This window comes from Phocoena sinus, chromosome 1 (genome assembly GCF_008692025.1).
Source record: "Phocoena sinus isolate mPhoSin1 chromosome 1, mPhoSin1.pri, whole genome shotgun sequence".
Classification (NCBI taxonomy): Eukaryota; Metazoa; Chordata; class Mammalia; order Artiodactyla; family Phocoenidae; genus Phocoena; species Phocoena sinus.
This window is the reverse complement of record NC_045763.1, coordinates 43,007,907-43,020,985: the sequence shown is the minus strand read 5'-3', so window position 1 is coordinate 43,020,985 and position 13,079 is coordinate 43,007,907. Positions and strand designations below refer to the sequence as shown.

At 51.0% G+C, this 13,079-nt stretch overlaps 1 protein-coding gene across 2 annotated transcripts in view; it reads left to right on the top strand.

Moving 5' to 3' along the window:
* The first annotated feature begins 4,057 nt into the window (after positions 1–4,057).
* Positions 4,058–13,079, top strand: part of TTC39A (tetratricopeptide repeat domain 39A) — a 42,391-nt gene continuing 33,369 nt past the window's right edge. For both annotated transcript variants that reach the window (XM_032634445.1, XM_032634435.1), the window contains exons 1-2: positions 4,058–4,176; positions 11,228–11,332. In XM_032634445.1, coding sequence (XP_032490336.1) covers positions 4,139–4,176; positions 11,228–11,332 — 143 coding nt within the window. In that variant the 5' untranslated portion in view covers positions 4,058–4,138. The remainder of the gene's footprint in view (positions 4,177–11,227; positions 11,333–13,079) is intronic.

Below are 13,079 nucleotides of genomic sequence, written 5' to 3'. Positions count from 1 at the left end.
CTCAGAATTGTTCTTGGTCCTTTGTGCCTGACTGGAGGCTCCTTTCTTAGACCCACCCTTGGCAGCTCCTGGAGACCAGACTTTCATAAAAGAGCTCAGATCCCAGAACTGAGAACATCAGAGCAGGGAGGGTCCTTGACTTCCTGGTGCAATCTTGTCTCCCTTTTATATTTGGTGGGGAGAGAGAAACTAAGGGCCAGAGTGAGGCGGTAACTTGTCTGAGGTTCACAGCTAGTAGGGGCCAGAGTCCTTGAGGAGGAAGGGGGCCGGCCCAAGGAGCAGGCCTCGTGCTCCCTAAGGGCCTCTCTCCAGGGAATATTGAAGAACTGTGACTGGTTCAGCCCTCTTCCAGGGCCCTTTGTGGATGGGCCTGTTTACTTGTGAATTATTAACGAGCCCAAGCCTGTAACCTGCTGGGTGGGGCTCACTCACTTTAAGAAAACCTGCTTTACAGCCACTGGGAGGGCTCTAGGGTCTGAGGTGGATAGTTCTGGGCTTTAGAGACAGTGCGGGTGGGGCTGGGGAGTGGAGGCTTTCTCCAGGGAGAGGTCTGGAGAATGGCACTGAGAATAGGGAAGGGGACAAGGGGTCACCCAAGTTAATGCTCAGTAAGCATTACTACCAGCATCCCTGAGAGGCTGGCACTATTATCCCAGGTTTACAGATGGAAGACTGAGATTCAGAGAGGAGAACTGACTTCACAGCTTAAGCTCCTTCTACGATGGCATCACTTTTCACATGCTCACACCCTTATTTCTGTGACACACACACACACACACACATTTCCACACATTTTCTCTACAGGATAGAATTGAGACCTGGTTTAAGATATGGCTAGACCTGAGTCCAAGTCACACTTGGTCCAAGCCTCAGTCTTCTCATCTGTAGGATGGGAGATAAAACTACTATGGAGCTTTCTGGAGCATTCTGAGGAGGTTTCACTAAACAGATACTTATTGAAGACCTTCTTCTTCTTCTTCTTCTTTTTAAATTTTTTTAAATTTGGCCATGCTATGCAGCTTTCGGGATCTTAGTTCCCTGACCAGGGATCAAACCCGGGCCCCGACAGTGAAAGCACCAAGTCTTAACCACTGGACCACCAGGGAATTTCCTGAAGGCCTTCTCAAGCTGAGAGATGGTATTGGTGAAAACAGTCTATATTGAGACGTCTCAGGGCCACTGAGAAGTGCAGTGAGCCCAGTGGTTTGTTCTTACAGGCTGGGGAGAAGATGAGAGAGGAAAACAGGCCTCGCATCTCCCAGGCACCAAGCATCAGAAAAAAAGGTCCCCTCGCAGGGGAGGAGGGAACCCAGGACTCAGGATGCTCTCCTGGTCCCCTGGGAATGAGCAGGTGACCTGAGCAGGGTCACCGGGGTTGGGAGGCAGAAATAATGGTGACTCACAGGCTCCCCAGGGTTGGGGCTAGGAAGGAGCTCTTGGGAGCCGGGAACTACCCAGGTGGAACCCTCAGGAGGGGTGGGCCACTCTGATGCTCTGACTCACCAGGCGAGTGGCCCCAGCATCACTGCCACCGTTGTGGCATGGGCAGAGTTCCAGCTCTGAAGGCAAAGCTGAGCCTTAGTTTTCCTCTGTAGAAGGGGGAGAATAATAGCATCTACCTTGACACTGTCACCACCATCGTCAGGGCACTTATGTAACACCATAAGCACATGCTAGGCACCCTTCTGGGCGTTTTACACATAATGCTTAATCCTCACAATGACCCTTTGAAGCAGGCAGTACTTCCATCTTACTGATGAGGAAACTGAGGCTCAGAGAGGTGGTTAAAAGTGTGCATTAAATGAGATAATCCACGTTACATACGTAACACGTGTGGCACATAATAAGCCTTCGATGAATATCAGTCATTATTATAATCATTACCTCAGAGGAAAATGGTAAAGTGCTAGGCTCAGTGTTAAAGTTTTTGGTGATTAGTTAGGCACTTATACAGAGATGTCAGACCAGGCCCTACCCTCCAGAAGGTCCCAGTCTGATGGCAGAGACAGTCACATACAAACCTCACTCCACCCCCACCATACACAGATGGTGTTCACTCAGGGTGATAGGGGAGGTGAAAGTGGGTTAGAGCAGTGTGTGCCCAGGAAGCCCCTGACCCATCTAGGGAGGAAGGGCTTCCTGGAAGAGGAGGCATCTGAACTGAAACCTGCAGGGTGAGTAGGAGCTTTCGCACAGGGCAGGATTTTAATAAATGTTGGTCAAATACAGTAAAGATTTACTTTGAAGCTAATGTAGCATAAACCTTCAGAACTCCCTACTCACCTGGCCCCTCCCAAGGCTCTGGGAGGACCCTGGCAATTTTATACTGGTAAATTTGTATTTTTTTTTTAAAAAAAGAAGCCTTTCAATTGTACGATTTTGGATCATCCCTTGGTTAAATGAATGAATAATATGTGACAAGGAAGAAGGTGTGTTCCAGGCAGAGGGAACAGTACGTGCAAATGCCTAGAGACCTGAAAGTGCCTGGCATGTGATAAGACCCCCCAGCCCCCCACCGCCAGCCTCCTCACCCAGGCTCCTCTTTACACACAGTGCTGGTCTTCTCACCAGCTTCACAAACTCCAGCTGTCCTCAGTGTACCTTTGCCCACTTCCATGCTTTTTCATCCATGTACCCATCTGGTACATCCTTTCTACAACTTCATTGTGTATAAATAATACAAACTTCAAGGCTCAACTCTGTCCACCTTCTCCAGGAAGCCCCCAGCCTATATAGCACTCTCCCTTATCTGGACTTCTGTAGATGACAGTGGATGTTATCATAGCCCACTCCTTGTAGTTAATTATCTTTTCCATGCTTATGTCAGAATCCCAGAGGTGGGATAACCCTTGCTAGTGAGCACCTGGCTCTGCTCACGTATGGACAGCGTAAGAACTCACTACCTTTCTAGACAACCTGTTTAGATTTAAACAGTAATCCCCTAAACCTCTCCCCTCTGCCACCAGGCCCAATCTGCCTGGCTCTCCCAGGACCTAGTCCAAGCCCTCTTTCTATCACGGCTGCTTCTACAGACTCCTCCTGTTTCCTTTTCTAACATCCTGGAGCTCAGGGCAGATCCAGGGGTGCTGGAGTCCCTCCTCCTTCTGTCCCCTGCCTTTGTGAAGGGACAGCTCTAATGGCAGCCAAGTGCTCTGATGAGTCATGATTAAGAGCATCTGGGGCCTGGACATGGTAGCTGGTTAACTCTTCATGGGCCAGTGGCTCTTCTGCCAGGAGACCAGGTCGGCTTCAACCCTGGTCCTAGACATATACCTTAGGGCTGGGCACACAGTAGGCATCTGAGGAGTGTTATGGGTGACCCCACATAGGCCCTGGGGATTCAGGGGAGAGGGGACCCAGAAGGCAAGGGTGTGCACTTTGGAGTCAGGAGGGTTGAGTTCCAATCACGACTTGCCGTTTTTTAGGTGAGTGGCCTTGGGCAAGTCACGTGAACTCTGTACCTTAGTTTCCCCATCTGTAAAATGGCAGCTATGGGGACTATTTGAGGAGGCGACTGTGAACTGCTGGCTAGCAGCGAGTGCTAAACCGCGTTATTTTCTGCCTTCTGGTCTCCTGCAAACACAGTCAAGCTGTGGACAAGTGGGTGGGATTAAAATCCAAGCCTGACTCTAGAGGCCACGTCTTTCTTTGCATGAATGCCCCCGACCGATGCAGTAGGATGATGAAGGGCTTGGGTCGGGGGCGGTGAGAGTGGCAGGGAGGTGGACCTCAGGCCTAGGAGAACTTCCCGGGACCACACTGGTGGGGCTCCTTAGGAAGGAGCGAGCCCCCGCTTTCAGGGGCATGGGTTGGGCAGACCTTGGGCGCCTAGGGGTCTTACCCGTCAAAGCGGAGGTGGGGCGGGGGCGCCTTCCGCTGGCGGGCAGGCCCCAAGCAGCCCCCGCCCGCTGCTGGGCCCGCGTCTGCGGTCGGCCTCGGGCGGGCGGCGGCCTGGCCCCACTGCGCAGGTGGGCAGACCGAGGCTCGGCCCTGCCCCGCCGCCTTCCCCGCCCCCGGCGCTCCCCTCCCCGGCCGGCGCGTCCGCGGCTCGGCGGCACAGCGCCCGCTCGGGGTTCCGGCGGCAGCACCTGGGCCGCGGCTGGCGTCCGCGGGGGCACGCTGTCCGCCCCCCTCGGCGATGACCACGGCCGGCTCCCCGGGCGCCGTGCCGGCAGGGTAAGTGCGCTGCGGAGCGGCCCCGGAGGGCGCGGGCGGGGCGGGGCGGGGCGGGGGGCGGCGCCGGGCCTGGCCTCCTGCGAGGCCCGCACTGCGGCTTCCAGCCTCTGCGGGGCGGCACTGCGACCCCCGCCCCTCCCGGCCTCCGGGTGCTGTCGCCGCCACCTTCGGAGAGCGGGGAGGGGGCTGCGCGGGGACGATGGAGGCCCTGGGCACCCTGGGTCGGTCGGTCACTCCCCGCTGGGTCCCAACTTCGTTAGGAAGCTGTGGCCACAGCCGGGTCAGAGCCTCCTTCCTCCGCTCGTGGCGTTTACAATCTCCACACCTGTGGGTGGGCTCTTATTGTCACTTCCGTTACAGGTGAGAAAACTGAGCAGTAGCTCTTAAATGACTTGTCTTAGGTCTCCCAGGAGGTGAGAAGTGGGCCTGGGATTTGAACCCAGCGATGCCAGACAGTACTTCATGTTCGGGGATATTCGGAGGAGTTAAAAGACTAAGATAGGAACTGGCCCGGCCCACCGGGCACAACAGGAACAGGGGTAGTAAAGGTGGGTGTTGTCACTTTCAACGTGGCACTTCTGCTCATCCCCACCCCACCCCGTTGAGGAACCCTGTAGGACCCCTACACCGCCCCTGTAGCAGTGACAGCTGCCAGCTGCTGGGATACCTGGAGCAACTCTGCCATTCCTGGACCCCCGTGGATAGGGGCTGGGAGCCCTGCTGCTGGGAGCCGGCACTGCTAGGAGGTTGCTGGGTGGAGATCCTGCACAGGTGAGCTGGGAGGGCTGCCATTCTGCCTGGAGCCTCACCACCAGGGACAATATTTGCCTAGGGCCTCAGGGCTAACACGTGAACAGGGAGGTGACTCGGCTGGTGCCAGCTGTCAGCTGGAGGCCTCCACAGGGCCTGTGTGTGTCCCAGGCTGAGGGCTTGGAAGTTGGGTGGCCGGTGGACACCCTGGCCTGGGGGAGGGTTGCCTGGTGAGTCAGGCAGTGTTTTGTATGACATCGACCAAGTCCTTTATCCTCCCTAGACTTCTGGTCCCTCCTTTGGAAAATACAGGGAGGCTGGGCTGCCTGCTCCCTTCCTTCTCTGGGCTGGTCTTTGTAAATCTGGAAGCTGGTTAAATCCCTTCTGCCCAGTCCTGAGCACCACCCCATTGGGCCCAGAAAAATGGTTTCCAGGAGAGAAGGCAGGCATGGAGCAGGGCACCTATTAAAGAATCCTGAACTCCCAGACTAGACCCCTCATTCATCCTTCTTCCTTGCACACTCACATCCCTGACTGAGTCCTCTCTACAACCCAGGGCTCTTCTGGCCCCTCCTTGGGCCTCCAGGGCAATGAGCCTGCCCTTCTAGCACTGGCAGGTCATCCTCACACTAAACCATACCCACCCGCCTGCGTGCCCTCCAGGTCCATCTGTCCCTGGCCCTGTTCAGTGCCATTCTGGTGGGGTCTGAGCAGAGCAGGAGCAAAGCAGTTCCACCTTCACCATAGACACTCAGTCAGTCAGTCAACAAACACCCCCAGGCCTGCTCTGGGCCCAGCCCCATGTGTGAGGCTCAGTGGTGAAAAGACCAACATTTAAATCTCCTCCACTTTAAAAATTATGAAATATTTTCAGCCTTCAGAAGAATATCACAAATAATAAAATGAACTCCATGCCCTTGCCAGCAAGCTTTTTCAGATGTTAACATTGTGCCCTGTTTATTTCATATTCTTTGTAAGAAATAAAGCATCCCTGTGGACCAGCCCACCCTTACCTCTACAGAGATAGTCACCATCCTGAATTTTGGTTTTATCATTTCTCTGTCTGTTTTTATTCTTTTGCTGAGTATGTATAAGCCTAAAAAATACGTAGCTCTTTACATTTTTTCTGTAAATGGAGTCATATAGCACAAATCATTCTGCAGCTTGCTTTTTCTCACTCAGCTTCAGGTTACTGAGTTTTAGCTCTCTTGATCCTTGAAGCCCTGGTCCCCACTTGCCTTGAAGTATGATATGCCACCTGATGTAGAGACCATCATTTATTTATTTATCCAGCCTTCTTGGTGAACACTGAGGTGGTTCCCAGTGTCTTGTTATTCAAACATTGAATATTCTTGAATGATTGTCCTTTGCACATATGTGAGTGTTCTTCCACGTTGCCAGGTAGGAGTGGAATTGCTGGGATTTTACAGGATATGTGCGCTCAATCTTTTAAAGTTACTTAGTTTTATTATAAAAGTGGTGCTGCTCGGTAAAAGAAATGATGGAAATACATAATCTTAGGGGAAAAAATTTGCTAATGTTTCCCGAATACTTCCTATTGTGCTTTCCACTGTCTCCGTCATTCTTCCCAGCAACCCTGGGAGGTAGGTCATTCCCATTTCATTGATGAGGAAACTGAGGCTCATAGAGGTTAAAGAACCTTCCCACATTTCTCCAGCAAGTGATTGCTGAGCTGCAGCTTGAGTCCAGGGTTGTCTGCTTTCAAAACTCCACGCTACCTAGGCCACACCACATCACTCCCTGCCACGTGGTACTCACTTTATGCACAGCTAAGCGGGACTCTGGGAGCAGAGTCACAATGGTATTTGCAATTTAGAAAGGTTACTGTGGATGTGACAGATCCCCATGGACAGGTTGCCTTACCCCCTGAGCCAGAAGTTCCCCCTGAATGCTGGAAGGAAGTAAAAGCCAGCTCTGATTCCAGTCTGCTCTCTGAGTGACTGCCTCCCCCTGCCTCCACTGCCCCACCCATCTCACCCTGACTGGGATCCGGGTAGGAGGGCTTCCTGTCTCCAGCGGAGAAGAGGGTCCCCCAGCTCTGCCCATCAGACACTGAGGTAGTGGTTTACAGGCAGACCACCGTGGGGAGGTGGGAGGAAAGGGGAGTGGGGTGGCCCTCTTCTCACTTTGGCTTCAAGCCCCCTCCCCCACTACGCTAAAGTTCCTGGTGTTAGTCGTCACCAGCCATGCTCCACGCTCCACCCTGCTCAGCATCCTCCCCATACCAGAGTTTCCACCCGGCACAGCAAAGAGGCCACCATCACCACTTGGGAGCCCAGGAATATTTTGGCCTGGGCCCCGGCAGGGTGGCTTGGAGCAGAAAGGCCTTAAAGACGTGGGGACAGCCTGCAGAGAAGTGGGGACCTCAGTCACAGCCAGGGGAGGGGAATGGTTTGGCAGGTTGCTTTTGCAGAAAGTATTTCTGTCTTCTCCCAGGTTCCTGGGAGGAGGACATCAGGTTCCTGTCTTCACTGTCTTCACTTATCTATCAAATGCAGATAAGAACATCTGGCTCTTGGGGCTGGTGGGAGGACTGAGTGAGATAATGCAGTCATCAATTTAGATAACTTGAAGTGATATTCTCGTAGTGGTGATAGGTGTTTGTTCATGCTATTATTAGGTCAAATGGGGCCAATGTCCCTAGCGTGACCTGAGCTCCCCAGCCAGCTGGGATGCCCCCATCCCACCCGTCCACTTACAGGCCTTCCAGAGCCTCTGTCTTCTCCACCTGCCCCATGATGGCCTGTGCCCCCTCCTCACTATGGTATCATGCCTCCAGCCCTTTGCTCATACTCTTTTCCTCTTCTGGGACTTCCTTCTCCATCTTGTCCTCAATTCAGGGCCATTTTATCCAGAAAGCTTCCTTGACGGCACCCCCCTCACTTCCGGGCCTCCCCAGCCCCCAGTGACTCCCATGACCACGGCCCTGATGGCTCTAGCTGTCACTGTAGCCCTCAAAGGCAGGCCCACGTCTGGGTCCAGTTTCTTTCCCCAGAGTCCAGCCCCAGGCCTGGCCCAGAGCCAGAGATGGGTGGATGTTTGTGGCAGGGAAGAAATCAGCTCCAGGGCTGCCCCAAAGCAGCTGCCCGTCTGGAGAGGTCACCGCAGACCCACCTCATGACAGTTAAGGGGAAGTGGTGCTGGGGCTGCCAGGGGAGGGACTATGCGCCTCTGTGCTGTCTGTCCATCTGTCTGTGCATCTTTCTCTCCAGATAGACCAAGGAGGCAGAACCTCTTTTTTGATGGGGTTGGAGGTGGGGGTGGGAGCGGGGTGTGCGCAGAAGTGGGAGGTAGGCTCTCAACTCTGGAATTGTTTAGAGATGGGCAGAAGCCAGGACAATGGACTTGACTTCCTGGGGCTGAGCTGGTGGGCACTGGCTCAGGCAGAAACGGGTCAGAACCCACGCTTAGGTGTGTGACCTTGGGCAAGTCACCTCTCTTCTGTGCCTCAGTCTCCTCATCTGCAGTGGAGATAATAACCTCACTCCACAAGGCTTTGTGAGGGCTCACGGAGAGCACGCCAGTTAAATGCCTGGGACAGTAGGTACTCACTGCCTTTTCATTGATTCATGCAACAGAGACAGTGGAAAGAGCACCACTCACTAGGCTAAGCCCTGGGTGCCAAGGAAGACTCTGTCCCTGCCTCATGAAGAGGTGGGCAGAGGCTGCTTCCAGTGGGGCCTTTTTGGCCCTGGAAAGGAACTTGATCTTTATCCTAAGAGTAGGACACTGAAGGATTTCAAATCCAGAAGTGACATGGTCGGATTTCGGTTTTAAAAAGATAATTTTGGCTATTATGAGAGGGACAGAGTAAAGGGAATAATGCTTCCTACATTATCCCTTAAAAAAACTACCTAGAGGCTGGATGAGTTACAACATACATCCTTTAAAATACATTCCTGAGTGCCCACAGAAGTAACAAATCCTCTCAGGCCAAGAATTAAGAGAGAGCTGAAATCAGGCTGGTAAATAAGATGAAGCCACAGCAACCTGAGGGTATTTACAAATTCCAGAAACCTAGACTCTTGAGTTTTAATGACACTTAAGGAATGGGAAATAAGGACTTGGGGCTACCCAACGACAGTGTGAAGAGTTGGAACTTAGCCTCCCCACCACCTCACGTGAATCTGCCACCTTCAAAGGGCGTCCTCAGCAAATAGGGGCAAAAAAACACCCACCCACCACAAAGGGAGGTGACAGTTCTTGTGGGGACAAAGAGGCTCCCTAGACAATTATACATGTTGGTCTGCCCTCACACAAATTTCAGGTTTGAATATACACTACCTCTGTGGTCCTGGGTATGCTAAACTAAAAAAAGTAACATAAATGGTCTTGGGGGGGTGGTAGCACCCCAGGGAACCTGGCTGAAGTAAATGAAAATCCTCTCTGAAGGAATGGATTCTCATTTCAAGATCCCTTTGGGATCAAATAGGAGCTCATGGTAAAATTACAAAACACACAAAGAAACAAGTCGCTGTGAGCAATAGATACCAGAAGCAAGAAATAGCAGAATTAAGAGTCTAAGATCCTAGAGCGTTAAGATATTGATTATAACTGATTGTGTTTAAAATGTATAAAGAAATCAAAGATAGACTTGCAACAATACGCAGGGAACAAAATACTGCCCAAAATGACCAAGCAGATTTGAAAAAGAACCAAGTGGAATTTCTGAGATGAAAAATAAAATCACTGAAATTAAAAACTCAGTAGAGGATAAGTAGCGGATGAGACCCACTTAAAGAGAATTAGCGAAATGAAAGATCTAAAGAAATTACTTAGAATCTAACAAAGAGAGTGAACGAGATGGCAAAGAAGAGAGAGAAGAAGCATGAAAAACAATAAAATGGGATAACAGAGAGAGAGAAGAGTTAGGAATGGACAGGAGTAGAGGAGGGGTCTTCCATCAGACGTGGGTACAGATGGTAGTGGCCTGGACTGGGGGGCACTGGGTGTAGAAGGAAGTGGATTAAGAGATGTTCAGGAGGTAGAACTGATAGGGCTTATTGATGGAGTAGATGACGGAGACCAGGGGGAGGATGTGTCAAGGATGACTATTTCTGACTTGAGAAACTTGGTCGAGGGGTACTATTTATTGAGATGGCAAATCTGGAGAACAGATTTGGGAGAACAAACAGGAGTTCAGTTCTGACCAAAGCATGTTTCATTTTGCCTGGGAAGTTCTGTTGATGCATCGCAGAGGAGGAGATATTAGAGCTGGGCCTTAAGATAGGTGTAGAAGTTTACCTGGTGGAGAAAGAACTTTATTAACTTTGGGGGAAAAGGATCTCCTTTCAGTACGATCATCGAGACACTTTTTAGAGCCTTCTCTACTGAAAAGCGACCCCTTGAGAAGAGACATTCATAAGACCATCAGACAGGACTTTTGGGATCATCTCTCATCTTTCAGATGGGAAGCTGAGGCTCAGAAAGATCAGGGATTTGCCCTCCTAGCCCAAGACTCTCCATCCATCCATCCATTCGTTCATTCACTGACTTAACCTATATTTATCAAAAGCCCATTTTGTACCAGATACTAGGTGCCGGTGATACAGCAGTGAACAAAACAAAGATTCCTGCCCTCAGGAAGCTTATATTTTAGTGGAGGGAGACAGACAATAAACACAAAAATAAGTAAAAAATATATATATGTCAGAGGGTGATAAGAGCTATCAAGAAGTGTAAGGACTGGAAGGAGGTCAGGTGTACTGGAGGTGCCATTGGGAAGGTGGCCCTTGAACATAAAAGGCCCTGACAGCTCTTACAGGGTGGCTGCCCACTATGGCCCATTGTGACAGCGCCTGTGGGGTTCTAGAATGCAGGCCTGAGGAGGCCAGGAGAAGGCCTAGAGAAGGAGGAGGAAGAAAAGAGCTGAAGTGGGATTTAGTGGGTAGGCTGTGCCCCCCAGTGGGGGCAGAAAAGTCCAATGGGTCAGAAGGGCCACAAAGACTCCTTTTACCCTTGTGAGAGGTAAGATAAATTTATTCCTGAGGTTTCCTTGCACCAACCCACCACATCCCATCCTCAGCCCCTCCCCACGATCTCAGATGACACCACCCCCCTCTGCTCCCCCTCCCACCTTTAGGAACACTTAGAGGTAAGTCCAAATTGTCCTGTGTCTTAGTACAGAGTGGGCAGCCTGGAGGAGCTCATGACAGGCATCCAAGGACCACCAGGGAGTTCGAGTGGGCCTTGGGCGGCTCTGTTCCAGCCAGGACAGTCGAGCCCCTCAACTGAGGCTCTGTTGAGAGCTCCCAGGTCATGCCTGTGTCTCTCCCATCAGGACTCCTGTGAGCAGCCTCCATGAGTCCCTGGACCAGTGCATGACCGCCCTGGACCTCTTCCTCACCAACCAGTTCTCAGAAGCACTCAGCTACCTCAAGCCCAGGTGAGACTTAAGCCCAGGTTGGGGATGGAGGGTGTGTGTGTGTGTGTGTGTGTGTGTGTGTGTGTGCACGTGCGCGTGCACACGCACGTGCACGCACACATGTAAGTGTAGGGATGGGGATGCCAGATGGAGAACCAGAGGTTTTATGTGAGAGGAACCCTGTGTAACTCAATGCCTTCAGCCTTCTGGGTCACTATGACCCCTGAGAATCCCATAAAAATGGCTCAGGGTCCCCATTCCACAGCCAGGAACAGCCAGGCCCTCCCCAAGGTCACTGTGACTTCCTTCCCCTCAGGTCTTGCAGCTTCTTCCACTTTGATTTCTTGTTCCCACTGAATCCAGCTCTAAAACAGCCCCTTTTTGTTATTTTCCTCCAAAGCACTGAAGACTTGAGTTGCTTTTACTCAAGGCTTTAGGGCAATGATGACAGTAGTTTAGCCATTTCTTCTAGTGTTGACTGCCTTATTTCTTTTTTTGGCTGCATTGCGCGCAGGATTTCTCTAGTTGCGGTGTGCGGGCTTCTCATTGCGGTGGCTTCTCTTGTTGCGGAGCACAGGCTCTAGGCACGTGGGCTTCAGTAGTTGCAGCACGCAAGCTCAGTGGTTGTGGCACTCGGCCCCTAGAGTGTGCAGTCTTCAGTAGTTGCGGCGCATGGGCTCTAGGGTGCGCAGGCTTCAGTAGTTGTGGCGTGTGGGCTCAGTAGTTGTGGCACACGGGCTTAGTTACTCTGTGGTATGTGGGATCTTCCCCGACCAGGGATTGAACCCGGGTGCCCTGCATTGGCAGGCAGATTCTTAACCACTGCACCACCAGGGAATTCCCTGCCTTATTTCTAAATAATATGCTTAGAGTGCTCTTTCTTTACTTACCACTTTTTTCAATTTTTTAAAAACTGAAATTAAGTTGAGATATAATTCACATACCATAAAATTCACTCTTGTTACTTTTTGCTTTTACACATCACCTGATGGTTGACAAGAATTTAGCTTTCTTATACCCCTGCCTCACCTCCCTTCCCTCCTCCTATCATTATATCACAATATCTGGCTAAATCAGTAATCAATATTTTCATTATTATAACTATGTAATTATGCTCATTGCAGAGACAAGTCTTACATTATAAGATTACATTTTCTTTCTGGAGTTAATAATTGTCTTGTTTTTTCCATTTGCCTGATTCGCTATACGTTTATCCTGAACTCTTTATAACTACTCCATCAAGTCATGAGGTTTTCCGTAAATACTCAGACATATCAGGTAAGCCCTCAGTCCCTCTTTTTCCTGGAAACCTCTCCCCTGGAGGACAGGCCTGTTTACTGGCCACCTTCCAACCGGCTCCTGGAATCCCCTTTGCTTCTCCCTTGTTTGCTTGGCCTGGCTTTTTCTCTCTCATATCTGTATCCTCCCTCATTTTACTAGAGCATGTCCTCTAGAAATTTCCAAAGAGAGAGTTGCATGAATATGATCTTTCCCCGTCAGAATTTTGAAGGCGTTGTTTTCTGCCCTGTTTTCTGGCATGTACTGTAGCCGGGAGAATCCTGATTCTTCTTACATGGCATGGGGTCTTTTTTCCTTCTCCAGAGATGTTTAGGATCTTCTCTTTTATTCCTGCAAATCTGAAATTTCACAATGATGTGCCAGAATGTAGGTCTTTTTACTTGGCATTTTTTTTTCTTGTTTGTTTTGGCTGTGCTGGGTCTTCGTTGCTGCACACGGGCTTCCTCTAGTTGCAGCGAGCGGGGGCTAC